At 43.1% G+C, this 21,737-nt stretch overlaps 1 protein-coding gene across 17 annotated transcripts in view; it reads left to right on the top strand.

Annotated features, from left to right (window-relative positions):
- Positions 1 to 19,055, top strand: part of CTCF (CCCTC-binding factor) — a 33,686-nt gene extending 14,631 nt beyond the window's left edge. For 13 of the 17 annotated variants that reach the window (XM_065029107.1, XM_065029105.1, XM_065029099.1 and 10 more), the window contains 10 exons: positions 7,145 to 7,925; positions 8,583 to 8,753; positions 9,632 to 9,765; positions 11,234 to 11,354; positions 12,175 to 12,324; positions 13,562 to 13,722; positions 14,136 to 14,318; positions 14,725 to 14,860; positions 16,311 to 16,481; positions 17,465 to 19,055. In XM_065029107.1, the coding sequence (XP_064885179.1) occupies positions 7,157 to 7,925; positions 8,583 to 8,753; positions 9,632 to 9,765; positions 11,234 to 11,354; positions 12,175 to 12,324; positions 13,562 to 13,722; positions 14,136 to 14,318; positions 14,725 to 14,860; positions 16,311 to 16,481; positions 17,465 to 17,646 (2,178 nt within the window). In that variant the 5' untranslated portion in view covers positions 7,145 to 7,156 and the 3' untranslated portion in view covers positions 17,647 to 19,055. Of the gene's footprint in view, positions 1 to 3,550; positions 3,648 to 7,144; positions 7,926 to 8,582; positions 8,754 to 9,631; positions 9,766 to 11,233; positions 11,355 to 12,174; positions 12,325 to 13,561; positions 13,723 to 14,135; positions 14,319 to 14,724; positions 14,861 to 16,310; positions 16,482 to 17,464 lie in introns of all 17 variants that reach the window. The other 4 variants (XM_065029108.1, XM_065029101.1, XM_013370494.3 and 1 more) reach the window with 2 other exon arrangements.
- The last annotated feature ends 2,682 nt before the right edge of the window (positions 19,056 to 21,737 follow it).

Here is a 21,737-nt window from a genome sequence, read left to right as displayed (position 1 = left end):
CCATTTTCATGTCTTACACATGTCTTCCCTTGGGTTCTTGATCCAAAGTAACTGGTTAATTTTATCCTGAGTAATTGCAGAAAATCACAGGTGTGCTACTCGCAGACTGAAAAATAGGGTTCAGTGCTGACTGAAGGCTCTTTTGCTTTGAATTATTTCATGGGACGTGATGAATGTTTGAAAGAGCTCTGCTACGATCCCTGGGCAGCAGCAGCATCCAGGAAGATTACTTTTGTAGGTTACAGAAAGAGAGGGGGAAAAAATAGAAGGGGAGTGGTGGGAAGGGCTGGAGGTAGTTGTAGAAATGTCACGGGATGCATTTTGATTCTAATTCTACACCATATTAGCTGTGGGTCATCAGTGTCAGGGACATGGCTTGGCTGTGCTCTTGGGAGTTCAGAATGGTGAAGGGTAAAGATTACTTTTGGTAACATCTGGCTGAAAGTGTGCTACCTTCACATAAGTGTATGTAAAAGGTAACTGGTTCACAATTAACCACTAATTTAATAAAGTAGTACTGTGTGGGTTTGATCACAGTTAAATGCTGCTGACCTTGAATAGGAGGGTCACAAACTGGCCGTGACCCAGAAGGTTGCAGGATGCTTGAGAGGAAGCATTTTCACTGGTAGATGACACAAAGTGGAGGGACACAGCTCAGTGTAGCCACCCAGCTTCTGGGACACAAAGGTCTTGGTGCTGGGCTTTGCTCAGAGTTCTAAGTTGGCACTGCTGCTTCAGGTGCCCTGGCACTCTTAATCTGCTCCTTTCCGACTGTCTGCCCAAGCATTCGTGTGGGGTGTTGGATTGGGAACTGAACATGTTCTAACATAATGAACTGTTTTTCCCTGCATTAGTTTTCAGCTGGAATTAGCTTGTGATTGAGTTCATTATGGTAACCGAATTATTCTGTCTATGCAAAGGAAGGCAAGAGGTGAGAGCAGCTCTTTTGGCAGCAGCGCTGTGTTTTTCTGTCTTATAGGGATTATGAAACCATTAGGCAAGTTAATAATCTGGTCTTCTGTCTGGTTAATGGGGAGAAAGGTGGGTTCCTCTAGATGGTAATTTAGTGTAGCGATCCACTTCAAAGCTTTGAATCACTGTCTGGAAGGTTGTGCTCTTCTCCCTGCCCTGTTTAGGGAGGCCAGCCTTCCAGCCCAGACACCTCTGTTAGGTAAGCGCCAACAGGACTTCAAACGCTGCCAGAGCTGACTGGCTGCGCTCGATCCCTTTGCAGGGTCAGTACTTAAGGAAGCTATCCTTCTACAAACAACTACATGTTTACGATTGCAGCTGTCATTCCTGTAGCTTTTTTACAGATTTCTTAAGGCTTTTTCACCTTGTCAAATTCTGCTTGTGGGTTCCTGACCCTACAGAGAACTCTCCAAGCTCTTCTTCCTACCGCCATTCCAATTGTGTCAGGATTTTTTGCTTCTGCTACCACACTGTGTGGAGAACAAGAATTGGTCTGCTTTGAGAAGAGGTTGCACGTACACCTAGTTCTTGTTTGCAGTTTCTTGCCTGTCTAGGGGTACTACTGATATACTCAGGAGACTGGGAGCAATTGTAATGAATAGTGAATAAGAGCAGTGCAGTGCTAGGAAAGACTGTGTTCAATGCTTTGTGTTTAATACATGTCTATTTGTCTTAAAAAAAGTTACATTAATGCCATGTTCGTCTTGTACCAGGGAATCCCTGCTGCAGGAAATGCAAAGGCCTGTTAAGCTGCATTGTCTTTAACTGAGCCTAGTGGGAGGCTTTTCAGAAGAAAGATACGGCTGTTTCAGGATGGGGAAGAACGGCCAAGTGCTCCTGCAATTACCTTCCCTCTGCTAATGTCCTGAAAAACAGAGACGCTTATTGACTGCAAGCAGGGAAAAAAAAAAAAGAAAAAAAAAAAATAAATGCTTGTTTGTCATTGGATGGAGCTTAAAAAAAAGTCTTTCTCTTGCTTTAGGCAGAAATACTGCATAACTAGATTCTTAGGTGAGGTTTTTGCTTATTCCTTGCTCCAGCTTGCAAATGTTTACAGGATATGCAGAAGAAACATACGTCTCTCATGTTAACATCATCCCTTATTTCCCCTCCTATATCATTTTTAATAAGTGGCTAATCAGTAAGTGTCAAAGCCAATTTTGGAGTGGGATGTGGACGTGGATTGACTTGAGTTCAAAGTCTGAATGTGGTGCATGGAGTTTTTTTGCTTGTAGTAGGGTAGCTGCTGATATTTTCACTATTTTATGAAAACCAAAGATTTATTGACAGCACATGGCTTCATTGTTTCTATTGATTATTTTTTTTTTCTTTTTTCTTCAAGTGAACTGTATAATATAGCACTAAGTCTGCTTTTCAATTGCTTTGAATGCCCCACAGTTTTTAAGAGACTGTATCTTGTTTGGCAAAAAAAAAAATATATTTTGCTGTTATTTGGTCTGTGAAACTGTGTGGGTTTGATCACAGTTAAATGCTGCTGACCTTGAATAGGAAGGTGCCCACAAACTGGCCGTGACCCAGAAGGTTGCAGGATGCTTGAGAGGAAGCATTTTCACTGGTAGATGGCACAAAGTGGAGGGACACAGCTCAGTGTAGCCACCCAGCTTCTGGGATGCAGTTCTAGGTTGTGGTGTGCGGGGTTTTTTATTTTGGTGTGTGTTTGGTCTTTTGGTGTTTTTTGTTTTGTTGGTGGTGGTGGTTTGTTTTTTAAAGGTTGGCTGAGAAGCAGGTAAATGCCTTTTTGTGACAGTAGCTTTATTGTAAATAGCCCGACTAGAAAAACATGCAGTAGCACTAGCTGTCCTAATACATGAACATCTGTCTCTGAGTTTGTACTGTCTGCATTGACATCTAGAGCAAGTTGTCATTAATGCTTCTACAATTAAAATTTTGCAGGATTGCATTAATTGAATGCTCAGTGTCTCAGTCTTTTTGTGTTAGATGTGGTGACTTTTATCAGCCTTGCAGTACTGCAAGCAGTGTTACATCATGTTCCTGTCTATTAAGAGTTTATACCTTCAAGACAAATGCTTTGCTGGTTAGGTGTGAGGCTTTTGGAAGGGACCTGAAATGGCAAAATGCTGTGTTGCAGTTTGGCTGAGACCTCGTGTGCTGCAGTCGGTAGGGCTAATTGGCTTTAAATTACTTTCTCTCAAGCAACCTTTTGATTCCTGTTACTGGAATAAGATGTTAGTTGTATCGTGTGCATACCCCATCTTATTTCTACTTGTTTCAGTTTTTTAGGTGAGCTGCTCATCAACTATTTGAGAAAGGTTTGTTGTTTGGACGTCACAATTCATTACCTGGCTAATTGGGTTGTGACAGTGCATTGAGCTGTTTGGTGACGCAGGGTGTCTCATTTGAGTTGGTAGAGCCCGTTGAGCGAGCATGTGTGTAAAGATGAGCTGAGCTATTAAATTGGAATTGTGGTGTTGATTGCAGCTGTTCTTTGCGCCTTCCTTGGTCACTCTCCTTTTGGAAGATCTTATCTTTCAGGTTTTTTCAGTCTTGATTTACTAAATCATCTTCTGTTAACCTCCTCCTTTGTTTTCCTTTTTAGATTCAGTCATTGTGGAACTAAGCTATTGGTATAAGGTACAGTAACTGGTAGGAAGAGAGCTGAAGATAAAAGCCAGAAATAAAAGGTTGGGAGAATGGTAAGACAAAATACATTCAGCAGTTTTTATTCCTAGTGTTCTGCTGTAATGCTCTTAGTTGTGGCAAACGACACGTGTTCTCTGAAATATCAGAAATGTTTTCTCAGAACTTGCCTGGGTAATTTTTAGGAGTCTAAATGGGTAAAAAAGGTTGAGGAAGATCTGCTTCTATTAAAATCAGCGGAAATGGAAAATCCTCAGCAAGATGCAGGATCACATCCAGGGAGTTGATAGTATCTTCTGGTGACCCCTCTCATAAATATAAAACTTTCCTCTAAAACCCTCTTTGTGAAAAAGGAGGATTACATTTTAAAAAGATAGAGAAAGGAAAAAAGCTGCAAATTCTTTAAGACAGAATGATAGAGAAGTGAAATGGACAGGCAGTACAAAGCTCACCACAGCGGAGATGGAGAGTCTCTCCAGAGAGCTGGTTTAATAGGTGGGAGCCTGTACATTTTGCTTCCTTTTCTCTTTCAAGTTTAGAGACCATCCCTTGTTGCCCCAGTTGTAGAAGTATTTTTGTTTGAAAATCCACACTTCAGAAGAAATCTTGGTAGCATGATGAGATTTTTGAGCTGGCTTAGACATCGCTCGGGACTCCTGTATATTTCTTTATGGTACATTATTAATATAACCTGGAGTGGTTTGTAGTTTTCTTCAAAATACTGTAACACTTCCCATGCTGGCAAGAGCCTGGTTTAAAAACAATAGTTTTCAAATTTATTTACTGATAAGAACAGGCTGCAGTGCGTAGCATGGAACAGGCAGGAGAAAATGTTCATCCGTGTGCTGAATTTTGAAGCGTGGGAGGTCTGAGTCAGGATGAACTGGAGGGCAGGGCAGGAGAACGTCCCTCTGTGCTGCTGCAGAGCGTCTCACTCACCGCTGGAGGACAGCTGTGCTTTTCCAGCCGTTGCTTTGGGGTCTGGCTTTCTCAGGTTACTCTAGGGCAAGAGAAAAGCATCTCTAAGATAGGAGAAGGAGCTGGAAGAAGTGTCTTACTTTCTTGACTTTCTTGAAAGTAGAATCCTTGTAAAACCCCACACGCGTTATGCCCTTCATTGTGAGCATCCTTTGAACAAAGTCTTGCCTGCCAGTGGTTATTTGGTCTCAGGGTAAGCCTGTGGTCCTCAACTAGCAAAACTTCTTGACCACGTGAACCATGTCCCAGAGCCTTCATGTACGTGAGTGACCTGTTCCTTGGTGGACACAGGATTGTTCTGGGCTGTGACTCTGAGAAGGTGCCTTCCTACCACTCTGGAGGACTTGCTTCTGCAGGATCCTGGAGGACACTGGCAAATCTTGGCTGTTTGGTTTGCTTTCAGTTCACTTAGGCAGGCTTGTTACCAACTTTGGTATTGGCATTTAATGTGGAGGTCCTTTATGAGAGTCCCTCCTCTGCTCAGAGCTGCCTGTGTTTGTATTGAGGTTGCTCACCTCTTCTGGTCCTCTACAAGGGACCAAAATGGAACTGCATTAGCTCTGCGGATGGATTCTTGCCATTTTTTCCCCTCCATCTTAAATCTTTTGTTACTGATCCTCCCTGCTATTTTGTTTAGCTCTTTCCTTCCTTTCTGTTCTTGTTCAGAGACTTTTGGTCACCTGAAAAGGCTTTTCCTTCTCTTTCTCTCTGCACATACTTGAGATAATTGAAAAACAGTTTGCTCCGATTGTTTCACAGTTGCTGTAGGCCAAAGACCAGCCCTCCGTTCTGATCGCCTGCTGGCTAGTGTTAAGTACTTACATCATCTTGTGTACTTCAGCTGTTTGTCCATATGGATTTGCTCTGACTTGAAAAGCTGACGGGTGGTAAAGGAAAGGAGAGGCCGGATCCCTGTAGGGAGTGCACATGAAGCCATATGTCAGTATTTCTGGTTATCTGGTGCCACCTGGAGACTGCTGCTGCCCACAACATCATGAATATCAGGACTGCATATTAATAGATGTCTGAGGTCTGAGCAGGCTGAAGAACAATATGAGCTGTATTGTTCTCACAACAGAAGTGCAGGGTGCTAGAAAAGGTGGTAAAAGCAAGGACTTGTATGTGTCTTATCATTCTTAAAGCTAATGAAGACTGACAGTTGTTTCATGCTTATGTATCTCAAAAATGAGTACACAAGATAAATGTAGGTATTTGAAAGTAGTGTGATGTGAGATTCAGGTGTTGAGCTGAGGTTAAATAGGTTCTGTCAGCTGGTTTGAGAGACCAGTCAATGTACAAGAGAGACCAATTGAGAGACCACTCAATTCACAAGTCTCTTATCAAATCTGGAATGGGAAGCTGAACTTAATCACAAGCTTTGTTAGGAAACGGCCATTTTTGTTACTCATTTCAGCAGTAAAATTGACCTTGGTAATTTCAACACTTAAGCAATGGATATAATGCTTCTGTTTGTAATGTGTAAACCACCTGAAACAAAAGTAGACTTGCAAAATACTCCTATGATATTTATTATTTTCATTTGGGGAAAAGGACGTAGCTGCAAAATGACTTTCTTTTAGCTATTATTACTCTTGAAACAGCCTTGTTGCAGAATCAGAATACAGGAATTTCATACTATATCTGGAGTGTAGAGAAAATGCTGGATTGTCTGAGGGGGAAGAAAAACTCGATTGGATGCATTTACAGACTTACAGTTAAGGCCCATGTAAATGCTGAGCTTCAGTATAATTATTTATGACTGTGTGGACAGATTAAACCCAGGTTCCATCAGAAATTATTCGGGTCCACCAGGTCTGAGTCCACATCATTTAAATGGAAGCAAAATTTTACCTGACTCTGATCTGCTTGCTGTGGCTCGTTTGGCCCGAAGAGGGCACCATGCATCATCTGAAGTAGGAGCAGGAATTGAACTCCGTGATGCTCACAAAAAATACACTTGACTAACTTGATTATGTCCTTTTTTGTTGTTCAGAGAAATTTAAACATCCAGGGAATAGTAGCTTCTTTGACATGAAACAAGTGAGGCTGAAGTTCTTGTGCTCAATTCTTAGTGCTTTTTCTTCCTGGAAAGGTTGTGCAGTTCTTAAATGTAATACTTTCTTGAAAGTTGAGTTTTTACTTTTAATGGTGTGTTATTTTTGTACCTTTAAAATGTATAGCCAGAGATTGCCTCCGATATTGCTAAGCTATGTGAAGTGACTGAACGATCTCAATAAGGAATAATACCGCTCTACATCTTGCTGGTGGGATTTGTGGTCTTTGAGAAATGGGAACATGCATATCGCTTTGTATCTCTCCTCCTTGCTTTCCTTCCTTTCCAAGAAACCTGTACAGTTGTCTGACTTCAGGCAGCGTTCTGTGATTGCCTTGGTTTACACTGGTAACAGGTTAGGGGAGACCTAGAGTTCTCAAATCCGATTTCTCAATATGATCACAGTATGTTGCTGCTGTTGAGCTGGTTGGTTTCGCTTAGGCCACTTGTCCCTCTCTGGGGGTTGTGCAGTTGTTAAAATGCACTGGATGGTGTGCAGCATTCATTCTCTTCTCTTTACAGCAGGAAGCTGAAATGGAAGGTGAGGCAGTTGAAGCAATTGTGGAGGAATCGGAAACATTTATAAAGGGGAAAGAGAGAAAAACCTATCAAAGACGCCGTGAAGGTGGGCAGGAGGATGATGCTTGTCATATAGCACCAAACCAAGCAGATGGAGGGGAAGTAGTGCAGGATGTCAACAGTGGTGTGCAGATGGTGATGATGGAACAACTGGATCCAACTATTCTCCAAATGAAGACTGAAGTAATAGAAGGTGCAGTGCCTCAAGAAACAGAGGCCACAGTGGATGATACACAGATCATAACACTTCAGGTTGTTAATATGGAAGAGCAGCCTATAAACCTGGGTGAGCTTCAGCTGGTCCAAGTACCTGTACCAGTGACTGTACCTGTTGCCACCACATCTGTGGAAGAACTTCAGGGAGCTTATGAAAACGAGGTTTCCAAAGAGGAAGAACCCATGATCTGTCACACCCTCCCTTTACCAGAAGGCTTCCAGGTTGTGAAAGTGGGTGCAAATGGTGAGGTGGAGACACTGGAACAAGCTGAACTTCAGCCACAGGAAGATCCCAATTGGCAAAAAGATCCAGACTATCAGCCACCAGCCAAAAAAACGAAGAAAAACAAAAAGAGTAAACTTCGCTACACCGAGGAAGGCAAAGATGTGGATGTCTCTGTGTATGACTTTGAAGAGGAGCAGCAGGAGGGTTTATTGTCTGAGGTCAATGCAGAAAAGGTGGTGGGCAATATGAAACCACCAAAACCAACAAAAATCAAAAAGAAAGGTAAGCTCCCCCATCTGCAAGTGAATATTGCAGATGTATTTGTTATGATGGGACCTTGCAGTATGATTGAAGTGACTGAGTAGATGAAAGTGGGAGTAAAGCAGACATGTTTAATGTGACTTACTCTTTAAGAGTGCACAGCTTTATTGTTTCTTGGGCAAACCTCCCATCTTCACCTAGGCTACAAAGGAGCTCATTTTCCTTGAGCGTGATGCTGTGGCATTAGTATTCCCATAAAACTACAATTGAAAAGGTTCTTCTCTTTGCTGTAATACATACATAAGAGTTTGTACGTGTGGTTTACATCAGGAGCCAACATATAATTAGTTCTGTAGGTTTTTTCTTACCAATTTCTGGGTAGGGTAGATGGTACAAAATACAGCAATAGGTATGTTTGATTTTTCTAAAAGTGTAAATTGAGGAACCCTTTTTAGACTGCAGAAGGAACATTGAGTGCTGGCACACTAATGAAAACTGAAGCCAAGCCAGCCATAGGCAACAACTGTTCCGAAGGATATGTAGTTGCATTTCATGGTACATGATGGCTCCTTGTAGTATTTACACCTTCAAGAATCTTTCCTGTTGCCGGTTAATCTCTTATGTTATGCAGTTGACCACAGTACTGTCAAGAGTAAAGATTATTTCCTTCATGGCTAGGTGTAAAGAAGACATTCCAGTGTGAACTGTGCAGTTACACTTGTCCGCGTCGTTCCAACTTGGACCGCCACATGAAAAGCCACACTGACGAAAGACCACACAAGTGCCACCTCTGTGGCAGGGCCTTCCGGACAGTCACATTGCTGAGGAACCACCTCAACACTCACACAGGTATTCTTGCTTGTGCATGCACTGTTTTTGTAGGATATGTTCTGTCTTTAGAACAGATAGAAAACCAGAGTGGGTCTGTCTTGAATCTGTCTAGTTCTACTTACCAAACAAGCTAAAAAGGCAGAAACTTTGCAGTGCTGCTGTTCATTTCTCATTTGAACACAGTTTTCTTCATGAGCAGGTCAGGTGCACATCTTGTCATGTATGTAGGCATATGAAATTACCTGACACTATATAAAATGTTCCACTTGTCTTGAATGTTAGTAGTTGTGTTCTAAGGTTTGTGGTTTTGGTGGTGCTCATGGAAAAATAACATGAGAACGAGGCTGGAGCTAAACATAAAGGAATTGAAAAACAGAAAAAACAATCAAAACCCTAACCCCAAGGACTAGGTTATAAACCAGACCAATAAAACTTCTAGCTAGGAAGTGTAGCATGTTTCTGTTGCTCCTTACTTAAATTTCTAGTGTAAAACTGAAAGTAACTGAACTGTAATTAACTCTAAGCTTGTTGTGACCTTTCTACTGAAAAAAGTGTACTTATATTCCTTGTTTTCTCTGCATATTTATGTCTAACTGGGTGGTTTGAAAATTGTAAATAGGTGATACAAAAATAACATAGTCTGTTTCCTCATTGAAAGTATATTATCTGAGATATTCAGTCCCTTAGTTATTTATACAGAAGTTGTGATTCTTGTGTATGATTTGCTGTTCTAATCTTTCAGAACACAAAAGCAATGTTGCTAATTCACTTTAAAACAGACAAACAAAAAACAAACCAATGACAAAAAAAAAAAGACCAAAACATCCCTGTCACACATTTTATTTTGTCGCTAAACCTGAATGTCGTCATCTTCCTGTTTTGCTGCAAACAATCAGGTACTCGCCCTCACAAGTGCCCAGACTGTGACATGGCCTTTGTGACCAGTGGAGAGTTGGTTCGGCATCGCCGCTACAAACACACCCATGAGAAACCATTCAAATGTTCGATGTGTGATTATGCCAGTGTGGAGGTATGTTGGTTAATTCTTGCAGTGCTGAATACTTCCTTGTATACTTCAAAGCCTGTTCAGTATCTGTTAGAAACTCTGTTCTTAGGTATTTCCTCTTTGGCCGCTTGTTTAAAAGGCTCTGAGCAAAAAAAAAAAGTTATAAATCAGTTCTGCTCTTGGAAGCAAATGGTGGGGTTTCCTCAGTTAATGAGAAAACAGTTTGAGCGCTTTTACGCGCAGAAATCCTAGGTGATCTCTGTTTCCTCTTTGGAGACAATAGTTGTCATAGTTTCTTAAATTATCTGGCCTGTAGGATGGTTGCAGGAGTTGTAGCCTGCTCCGTGTTGAAGGAGGCAGCCATCTCCTGCAGTGGGCTGTACTTTCAGACTAGAGCTACCCTCCCATTTTAGAAATGTGCATTCTACACATTGCCCATTTATATAATTAAGGTGAATGTAGCCAAAACTAATGAATCTTTGCCTCAATATTGGTGAAAAGCAGCTTTGCTAGTATTGGGCAATTGTCTAATTTGCTCAAGCAAATTAAGCTTCCTTGAAGGCTCTGCCCTATGCAGTATTGTTACTTAAGCTACAGGACAGCTTTTATATTGTAATAGGAAATTCGAGCAAGATGATCAACACCAGAATTTTAAAGAAATGAGATGTCTGCAGTGGAAGAAGGCTACAGTGGGAGTGCCTGAGCAGGGGCTTGGGGCTTTTTTCCTCCCTGCACTTTGGCTGCAGCGCTGTAATTCCAGGCCCTGTGGTTCGAGTGATGAATAAATTGTGTTGCAGTGGTTTGCATAGGACAAATTAGGGAAGAATAATCAAGTTGGTCCTTATGTGAGGTCGTGCTGTGTTTTCTAGTTGGTGACTAAGCAGCTTGATCAGGCTAGAGTAGAAAATGCCTTAACACTTGTGTTTGTGCTGGCCTTTGAGCTGGGTTTGTACCTTCGAAATAAAAGCAGAAAAGGAAAGGAATTAAGTCATTCTTTTGATTGTGGGACTATATTTTTATTCTTCTTAGGAAGAATTTGCTTTATCTTCTCCCTCTCAAAGTAACTGGAGAGAACCTAAGAAAGCACCCTGTGGAGAAAAATATACTTACTATACAGTGGTCACTAACCCCCTGCAGTGTTCCTTGGATGTGTGCTTTCCCAGAATGCTTCCTTGTGTCTCTCCAGGGTGCTTTCAAATTTTAGTGTGTCTTCAGATGCTGAGATGGTCGGTAACAGTAAGGTGAGCACAAGACTAAATCAGGCTGCACTGAGTGTGGGAACAAGAATCAAGCAAGACTGGGAATGGGGTGGGGAGGTGAAGCAGAGTGGGCAGGAGCAAGTGGCTGTGGGCAGTGTGAGAGCAGCATTGAAATGTGCTTGTTTGTTTTAGTGGCAAGATTAAAAATGCCTTAAACTCTTGACTGATTTCTTGTACTTTTGGCAGTCTGACCTGTTACCTGTGCTAACTTCAGTCTTGCTCTTGAATTGCAGGTTAGCAAATTGAAACGCCACATTCGTTCTCACACTGGAGAGCGCCCGTTCCAGTGCAGCTTGTGCAGCTATGCCAGCAGGGATACCTACAAACTGAAGAGGCACATGAGGACTCACTCTGGTATTGATGCCAGGTTTTTTTAAATGTGGTGTTTGTTTTAGTGTCAGAGTGCTGAGGCTGTGTACGATGTGTGCTAACACTTGAACAGCAAAGAAAATATTATTTTGTAGCTTAATATAAAACCTCTATAAAGTCTATTGCTGAATAGAATGCACCATGATTTGAAAGTGCTCAAACTCATAACCTGATAGTAATTACCGCACTGAGAAATGAGCTTGGAGGATTCTTATTTCCGTTTTGACTGTGAGGTGATAAAATACAGACGCATCCAGTACAAACAGAAGAAACTTCTGTTATCTGCGTTCCACCTCCAGTTTAAGGTTATAGCTGTTTACAGTTTTCTTGTGTGAGGGCAGTTGCAAAAGCATCTCTCACATGTTAGTTTGTAAAGATCCTGAATTTTTTCTTCAATAGAATAGCGATGTTTCTTGCCCAGAACATTACTGGAGTGTCCAATTAATCATATTGCTAAAAATGAAGGGAAAAAATGCTTTTATGTATACATGAGCATTCAGAACCCTGTCCCCCAAAAAATATGATGCTACTTCCTGTCTTTCAGCAGCCTGTGTGTAGGTCTTCCATGCATTTCTCAGAGTAAAGATGATAATTTAACGTGAGGCTCTTTGAAGAAAGATGCATACTGGAGCTGTAAACATCTAGAGAAAGAGGCATTACTGAGGTCTTTGTAGAGTTGCTATTTCTATGAACTATAGTTGTCTGTTGCAAGTTTCTGGGAGGTTGTTTGGTTTGGGGTTTCGTGATGAGATTTCTTTTTAATAAAAGTACTTGTGCTATTCTTTTTTTCCTTCTGCTACTGAAGGAGAGAAGCCATATGAATGTTACATCTGCCATGCTCGCTTCACTCAGAGTGGTACCATGAAGATGCACATTTTGCAGAAGCACACGGAGAACGTGGCCAAATTTCACTGTCCTCACTGTGATACTGTTATAGCGAGAAAGAGTGACTTGGGTATGTGGCTGGTAATACACATTTTTAACTTACAACAGCTGCTGCAAACTGTAAGAATTTTCCGTTTCTTCTCATTATGTGAAAATGTAGTATGTTTTCCAAGCACGTGAGACAAGCTACTGTTTTCAGGCCTATAGATGCAAGGCATTTCTTGAACTTGGACTGAGATTACAACTGTGAATGGGTTGCAGTCTGACAAACCAAAGATCATTTGGCTTGACCTCTTGCACATTGGAGGCCATTAAGTTTCATGCTGAGATATTTTCATCAAGCTAAAAGGTTTGAATTAGAAGAAATAGTTTAATTTTCCAGGATGTGGAGCTGTGTGGCACAGACAGGGTAGGGTCACAAAAGCCTTGAGTACTTGGAGCAGGAGAGTCTTGATCTAGTGAGTAGTACCCAGCAGACAAGCTCTCTTTAATGTTCCACGAGAAGGTGAAAAATAGTATTAGGCCCAGAGCAGCTGAGGAGAAGGAAGAAGCCACGATTTGGCAGAACTTTCTGTCTACAAACAGTGTATCACCCAAGTAATGGCAAGGCAGGCTCCCTTCCAATAAAGGCACATGTAAAGTGCTACAGAGAGAGGCAGTTTGAGGGGATGGTAGTTAGTTGATGTCAGGAGAAAATGAGCTGATTTACAACAGAGGAAAGCTGATGTTAGAAGAAAATGTCTTCATAGCTAATAATGCTTAGTCTACCCTGAGCTACCTCATGCAGCTGTGGTGTGCCCTTAGTTGGAGGATTTTAAAGATGTGACTAAAATCTCTGTCAGGTATTATCTGCTTGGTATCCCTGTTGCCTTTTAGCACTGTCGCTCTGACTTCTAATCCTGCAGAAATTCCTGTTTCCCCCAGTGTAATACCTATCTTCTGGCTGTATCCAGGCAATTCAGAGTAGTCTTAAACATAATGGTCCACAAGGCGCTTTAGTCTGACAACATACGTTATCAAATGCAAGTGTGCTGTATTGGCACAGATTGCAACTAATAACTGAATCTGGAATCCCATGGAAAAAACGTGATGGAGTTTTTTGGCAAGACTTTTCTGTCTATAAATCGTTCTGGTTGCTTTTTTTATAATTACGAGTCTCTTAGGTTTTTAGTTTAATCCAAAATTAACTTTCACTTCTGGATCAAGCTCTAGAATATGTGGAGGGAAGATCTCTCAGGGGACTGTAGGTTAGTCTTTTGTGCTTGGAAAGCTGTGCTCATTAAAGCCTCTGATCTGTTTCCTCCTAGGTGTCCATTTGCGAAAGCAGCATTCCTACATCGAACAGGGCAAGAAGTGTCGCTATTGTGACGCTGTGTTTCATGAGCGGTATGCCCTCATACAGCATCAAAAGTCTCACAAGAATGAGAAGCGCTTCAAGTGTGACCAGTGCGATTATGCATGCAGACAGGTAAGCTGGTGAGACTGGCACCCTTCATGAGTGTTAGAACAGGAGCTAAAAATATGAGGTGGAAATCTTAGCTGTTAAGTTTGACCAGCTGTCAAGATCAGATTAGCTCTGTAAATCTTTTGGAGGGTGTGAAGGAAAGTTCAGTAGCCTTTGCTTCTTGGTGTAGTGCTACCCTGTATCTTCTAAGTCACAACCTTGATGTACCTGTGGACAAAGGGATAAGAGCCCATATAGGAAGGAAATGGCTAGGACTGGATAATGCCATCAATCGATGTTCTTGCATTCCTGCAGAATCACCCTTCCCTTGCCACTAAGGATAAAGTTTTGGCTTCCTTTTAGCTGAAAATCTGCTCTTCTGTATCCATATGTCGGAGTTCTCAAGTTGCTTTTCCTGTCTTGGTTGTCTGTGTCAGGAGCGGCACATGGTCATGCACAAAAGGACCCATACTGGAGAAAAGCCTTATGCCTGTAGCCATTGTGATAAAACCTTCCGTCAGAAACAACTCCTTGATATGCACTTCAAACGATACCACGATCCCAACTTTGTCCCTGCTGCCTTTGTCTGTTCCAAGTGTGGCAAAACATTCACTCGCAGGGTAAGGCAATACTCTGTTTCGAATTGTGGGGTTTTGGTGTGGAATGAGGCTTTTAGCCAAGGGGAGGGGAGTGTGTTTACCCAAAAGGAAAGATGGGTGAGGTACAGGGCACAAAACTGACCTGTTAAATAGACCGCTTCTTTCTGAGAGGAAAAAAGCGGGGAGGAGACCTGGTATAATTCAGAACTAGTACTAGCACATGTTAGCATTGCCATCATGAGCAATGTGAAAATGCAACTATATGAATCTAAGCTAATTACATTTAACCATTTCCCCTAAATAGTTTTCATTAAAAGAGACATAAGTTCCAGAAATGTGTTTGAAAATACAGAGCTAGAATATCTGAACTTAAATTCAATGCATGTTCTATTTTTTGTTGGTTTTTTTTTTTAATTCCCTTGAGTAGAACACAATGGCCAGACATGCTGATAACTGCTCTGGCCTAGATGGTGGGGAAGGAGAGAATGGAGGAGAGACAAAGAAAGGCAAACGTGGCCGGAAGAGAAAGATGCGGTCTAAGAAGGAAGATTCCTCTGATAGTGGTAAGAAACAGTTCAGTACATTCGGAGACTTACAGGTCCTTGATTCAGTGTATTTGCATGTGTGCTAGCATCAAGAAGAGGTCTTTTGAGAGGCTCTGACTGATGGACAACATGCCAGAAGATGGGTTAGGTGCAGTTTGTAACAGGGTGGTTACTGTCTGTAAGCTTCTCCAGAACAGGGAGATGACACAAGCTGTTGGGGCACATAGTGATGCTTTCCCTGCAGTGTTACTCGTGAAGGAAAAACTCACAGTTGTCCCTCCTGGGAGAGGGAAATCTTAGTCATGTCTTCAGCAGGAAAATCCAAGTAGAGTCACAAGACCAATCACTTCAAAGATGATTCTGCAAAAGGAGTGTTGCTGATTAGTCTCTTATCTGGAGTGCTTTTTGTAATTAAACAAGGGGTGTAGGTTGGGAGAACAGGTATCTCTCTGGCTAGAGAATGTGTATCTGAAACTCTTATGTGTCAAGCGTGTTCTATAGGATGAGTATGGTCAAATCGCTTGTGCAAACCTTGACGGCAAAGACTCTATAGGAATAAACACTTAAACTCATGTGCCACATTCAACTTGAGATTTTTGGGGTCTTGGACACAAGTCCCAGCATCTGGGAGCTGCTGCCCTGGTTTCCTGCATACTTAACAGAGGAGGACTCAAGTACTGCATTGCCCTTTCTTGAGGGCTGGGAGACTTGTTCTTGGCTCCCTCTTGAGTTCGTGTATTTCACAGAGATTGTGTAGTGGCTGCTACCACTATTTGCATGTGACTGGCTCTTTTATCCTCTTGTCCCTCTATTTTACCACACTTACTCCTCTCCAAATCACCTCAGCCCCTCCTGTAAATATCCTACGAGTAGCCCTGTGTGATCCCAGACTGCCTTTCCCCTGTGTCTCACCCCCAGCCAGCAATTCCCCCATGCCCCTTAGTCTGAAAGATGATCTGGAGAGCTGCTCATTGTGGCGGGTTTCACACCTGGGTGCTGGGGCTGATGGCTCTCCTGGGAGTGCCCCAAGCAAGATCTTTGTTCCTCACATGTCCTTGATTTGGGTTCCCACCTTCCATTGTGCACCCCTGTGCTCTCCTGGGTTGTGCAGGTAGGACTTTGGGTTGATGGCTCCTCTGGCGGGGCTGGGAGTAGCCCAACAGTCTATTATTTGGTCCCTCTCCTGCCATTGTCTCTCTGAGCTCCTTTGTGGATGTGCAAGAGCTTTTATCATGTAACCTAATGTAATTATGTTTCCTTTTGCTTTCTGAAAGACAAGTTGTTCTCCCTAGTGTGGGGGTAACAGACTAACAGCCTGTGCTACCGGCTTCTCCACAAAGGCCTTGTTTGCCTCTTTCTTATCAGAGTTGACTCCTTTTGGATGAGGTTTTGATGGTGGTTCTCTGTAGGTGGATGTGTTTTATTCTTGTTTAAACTGAAGACTTACCTGATAAAATGTTTCTTACAGAGGAAAATGCTGAACCAGATTTGGATGATAATGAAGATGAGGAGGAGACAGCAGTAGAAATTGAGGCTGAACCAGAAGTTGAGCAAGAGGAGGCTCCTGCACCACCTCCCAGTAAGAAAAGAAGAGGAAGACCACCAGGCAAAGCTGCCACCCAACCAAAACAATCCCAGTGTAAGTCATTAATTGAAGCTCATGTTACACTGCCTGCTTGAGCTGCTTTTTGCTTGGATTGGGCAGTTCTTGTGGGAGAACTGCTTCCCTCAAGTGAGCTTATTTAAAAAGTGGGTAACTCTACTTTTTCTGCTTTGCTGAGACTCACTTTTTGCATGAAACTTGTTGCAAGGGTTTCCTGGTCACAAGGAAATGTAGCCACTTCAGACTGTGCTAAAAAGGAGAGTGTGTTATTTTTTTCTTTAGTATTATTCCATTTCATAAATGCACAAACTGCTCACTTCTTTTTGCACCAGTTATGGTGTCTCTACTAATGTACAGTTCATGGCAAAGCAGATATTACTACAATCACCGTGCTGTTCTTACCTGTGGAGACTTTTGTAGGTATTGCCACAAACAAATGTGCTGCAGGTCTGGAGGTCCGAACATAGCATCAGTGCATAGGTAGTTTTAACTCTACAGTTTTCTCTGTTAGACATCGGTAACTGCAAAGTCTTAAGTAAATAGATTCTAGGAACAAAGCAGGATGAGCAAATTTGTTTTTCCAAGGGGTAATAGCTTCCCAAGTGAGCTGCATGTCTGCTCAGTGCTACAAGTGTAGCCTCTCTGCTTCCTAGAATTGCAGCTTGTGGAAATGGTTTATGCTGAATTTGTCACTAGTGTCGCTGGATTCCTCTGAATTTGAAGTTTTGCCTTATAGCCATACATTTTGATTGATGACCAAATGCATTGTTTGAATAATGTCTTAGTATCAAAAGGCATGTTGGAACTGTTGTAGCATATCATCAGACAGGGGCAAGGAAATAGATGCTTGGATGAACAAAGTGGGTTGAATTGCTTCTCACTACTGTGGGAATGTGAGTTGCGGATGGACCCACCTTCCCTTTCCATGGAAGAGTCTTCTGTTGAGCCATCAGGCCAGCTCTGGAACCAGTAAAAAATTGATCATTTTCCCCCCTCTCCTTTGTTTTCTGCTCTTCTAGCTGCAGCAATCATTCAGGTTGAAGACCAGAACACTGGTGAAATTGAAAATATTATAGTTGAAGTAAAGAAAGAACCTGATGCAGAAACGGTAGAGGAAGAGGAGGAAGCTCAGCCTGCTGTAGTGGAAGCTCCCAACGGAGACCTCACTCCTGAGATGATTCTCAGCATGATGGACCGGTGATGGAGGAAGACCATGCTGGCTGACTGAACTGGCCTGGGCTGTGTTTAAGCGGCTCAAATCTATTTTTCCTTTTACCTTTTTTCTTGGCTTTGGGAAATGCATCATTTTAGACCATTTTACCAAACATACTGGGAAATAAAACTTCAAAATGATGTTAGAATGTGATTTAACTAGAACTTGCTGTTTTATGTTAGCATTACAGGATCATGGAACATTAGGAAATATTTTGGAGTCCTTGAGGGTTTCCTGTGAGATGCTTGATTTAGTTTTACTCCGAACTGCATTGTAAAGCTGGTCCGAGGGCCGTGTTTACATGCACCAAGTTTTAATATACACAAGTGGAAGCCTTGACTAGAGTATGTGGTAAACCACTCTGGACTTGCCCTTCCAGTTCCCAGAGTCCTCGAGCCTCCTTCTCTCAGTAGTGTTTTTAACTGTAAATGCAGACTTGGGAGGGTTCTAGACTTTTAAATTTTTTTTAAAACTTTATTTTATTTTTGCTTTTCCCCACTGACTAGCTCCAGTTCCCCAAGTCGGCTGCACACGGTAGTTTTGGCATGCTCCAACTGGTTTCTGTCCTTAATATGCTTTGCTTTCTGCAAAGCATTTCTGTAATGGTCAAGCTTGTAAATAACTATTTTTTTTTTTTTTTACATTTTAATCTTTTTCCATTAATTAAGAGGTATGCAAAAATGCGGTTTAAATAAACCCCGGTATTTTAATTCCTTTCAAACTAAGTGACAAGAGAATTGATAGAGTGTACATGTTGGAAAAGCTGTTGATAACCAATCACGTAGAGAAGAGACGTACCCAGACTATTGCTTGCAGAACAAGAGAAACCCACATGTGAAATCTGGTTTTGAAGCACACAGAACTGGCATTTGAAACATGTATAAGTAACCTTCTTTTTTTGAGTTGTAATTTCACGACTACATTTTCTTTGCTCTATCTTGTAGTTGTATTTTGTGTTTATGAATCCTATGTTAAGGCAGAAGTGGTGATGTACAAGTGGGTCACTGCAGCCCTCAAAACCTGGGCCAGGAAATTTTAATAGGTCAGTAATTATACAATTTTGGATCTCTGATAAAGACAAAAAAGGAATAATGTGAAATACAAATGATGCCTGTATATGAACTGTCACATGTTAAAATATGTAAGCTTTTTATAGAGCCTCAGTCTTGCTGATTTCAAACAAATTTTTCTTCTATGTATCGCTTTTAAGAGAGCTATCAGTTTAGCTATCAGACTCTAGGTTGATGCATTTTTGTACTTAGCTGTACTGTGTGATATTTTTCATTATTTTAGGAAGCCAACATGGGAAAAAAATACTGTTATAAAATATGTAATGGGGTTTGAAAGCTGGGAAGGAGAATATACTGCTGTACAGCTAATAAATAATAATGGATTAATATGTGTGCTCACCGGCTGCTTTCTTGGTGTGTGTAATAACGGTGTGACTGGAGCTGCTCCTGCAGAAGGATGCTGCAGGCCCGACCAGGGACCCGCTCCCCTCTCTGGGGATGTTCCCTCAACCCTGTGCCAAACGCAAGGTGTCTGTGATGTTAATCACGGTGTGCGGCCGACGACAGGTGAGTGTGAATGTACGCAAGTGTCACTGCTGGAGGAGATGCAGGAGAGGTGATGGGAGATGTGCCGGGCTGGCCGCTCGCGAAGGTCAGTGCGCACAGCTCGAGCGAGAAGTAACGCGGCAGTTGTTCGTTTTGTTCGTTTTGGCTGCGAGTTTAAACGATTGTAGCTGATGGTTTAGAGAGCGGGAATATTAATTCCATTTCATTCTGAGAAGTGGGAGTGATACGTAGGTGGGGTTTTCATGCTGTGTTGTCTTAGTTACCTGTGAAAGCAGCTTAGAGCCAGCTGAGAGTAAGCGGTGATGTAACTCCAGCACACTGTAAGTTTAGGGTAGTACCTCGTACCACTGGCTTCAGAACAGCGGTTGCTGCCAACAGCATGATACTGCTTATTTTAAAAGAAATCTCAAAAAGCATGAGAGTAGCTAGACTCAGTTTTGACTAGGTGTTGGGTGACTAGTTCCTGAGAGGATGATCCTTCTTAAACTTGCCAAGAAAAGCTGGCAGTGGATGCCTGGGATGCTGAGCAGGATGGAGGTGGGAGAGGGGAATGTCAGGGCTGCTGCTGCCAGGAGCCAGGTCTGGCTGCAGAAGTAGGTAAATCCTCAAGTGCTTACTCAGTCGGACAATGAGCTTGTGTACTCACAAACCCAAAGATGCTTCAGAGGGAGGCAGTGCTCTGAAGATGTGGTTTTGCATGAGCGTAGAGCTTGGGAGGCTTTGTGCTGAGCTGGCAAACAGGATGTCCTCAGGATCTGTAAGGAGCAGCACCAACCATCTCTTCAGCCCACTGGCTCAACCCACCATGGACAAGTGGGGCGTTAACAATACTGCAGTGGCTTCATTTTAACTGGTGACCAGTGATGGTGCCCCAAGGTGCTGCGGTGTGTGCCCAGGCACCCTTGGTCTGCTGCAAGACCTCTGTGCGCAGCAGCTTGTGCCATTGTCCCCAGATCTGAGTGACCCCAAAGCATGTGCCACCCGGTCTGGAGTTCCAAGGAGCTGGAGCAAATGACTGAGTGCGGACAGCTTGATGGTGGGCTGAAAGGAAGAGAGTCTGAGAGGTGGATTTGTCCAAAGGCTACAGGTGTGGTTGCTCCCAAGTAGCCCTTGATCTGCTGGTGGTTTGATGCATTCCCTGGCAGCTCCTGCCTTGCTGGTCCCACCAGGCCTGGAGAAGTGAGGCTGATCTCCCAGGGGCCACTGGTGGCTTCTGTTTTGTTTATGTGAGGAAATGATTTCTAAGCAGCATGGTTTAGTTAATGTAATAGATACGTGTAGTGTTGTGGTATGTAGAGTGGACCTGGTGTTTTATTGTGGGTTGCTTTTTGATCTTCCCCCAGAGACCCAAGCAAGGTTTTAGCGGGGATTAGAGCAGTTGACCTGTGACTATCTCCCTTTTTTCCTCAGCCTGGTGTGTTACTTTGCGGTCTGCTCAGTTGACCTGGTTTCTTTGTGCCTGTTCAGTCAACAGTCCTGTTCTGCAGCCTGGTTTTTATTTGATTTGAGTAGGGGCTCCTGCCTCGGGCAGGTATCTCTGCTTGTCTGCCTCTCTTGCAGGCTTCTGCTTTGCCCTTGGTGGAACTGCTCTGGAGAGGTGCAGAGCAACATCCCATCCTGTTCCTGAGGATGCAGCTCAAGCCTGAATGTGAACAGGACGTCTCTGCTCAACCCCAGCGCTGTCGGTACTGGAAAAGCTGTGACCCATGTCCTGGACTGTGAGTGAAAAGCCAGGGCTGGCGTGGATCTGAGGAGCATCACTCCCTTCTATTGCTGGTGCTCAGGCTGCTGTCATGGGGACACGGAGGGTGGCAACAGGACAGAGAGGGGCTGAGACCGGCTCTGCATGGCTGCTGCAGCCTGACAAAGGCTGGTTTGGCTTCCAGCACTGAGAGCTCCCCCAGGCTAGAGGGACGACTCCTCTGACATGAAACAGCAGGGGGCTGAGCCACTGAGGGTGTCAGTGTCATACTCTGGTTTGTTGGAACAAACTGTGGCTTTTTCTCTTTGCTTCAGTGGAGGAAAAACTGACCTCTTGTACTCCTTTTTCCTCACATCATTGTAGCAGATGATTCTGCAGGTGCAAAGAGGACAAAGGTAGATCAGGGGACAGCTCAGGGAGACCACGGCGGGGACACAGCTGTTGGCAGAGGTGGAGGAGACAGGGACACCCTTGGTAGAGCAGTTAGTGTTTCCCAAGCTGCCTGACTCCTAGAAGGTGGGCAGAATCCAGACCAGTGCTGACATGACCGGGCTGGTCGACTAAACTGTCTTTTGCTACCCTAAACTCTGCTGGTGGGAGCAGCGCAAGAGCTGCAGGGAAATTGCTGGTCTGAGCTTGTATTTAAGAGCAGACTGAAACACTGGCCAGAGCTGGGTGAAATCCAAGGAGGTCTTCAGCAGGCAGTTGGGCAGGTATGGTGGGCAACCAAGGTGGACAAGCAGGAAGGGAAAAAGGAAATGCACAGAAAGTACAAAGGGGGACAGGCTGCACAGGGCGAG

This window comes from Columba livia, chromosome 13, assembly GCF_036013475.1.
Source record: "Columba livia isolate bColLiv1 breed racing homer chromosome 13, bColLiv1.pat.W.v2, whole genome shotgun sequence".
NCBI lineage: Eukaryota > Metazoa > Chordata > Aves > Columbiformes > Columbidae > Columba > Columba livia.
The sequence above is the reverse complement of the archived record's forward strand: the minus strand, read 5'-3'. Positions and strand labels throughout refer to the sequence as shown.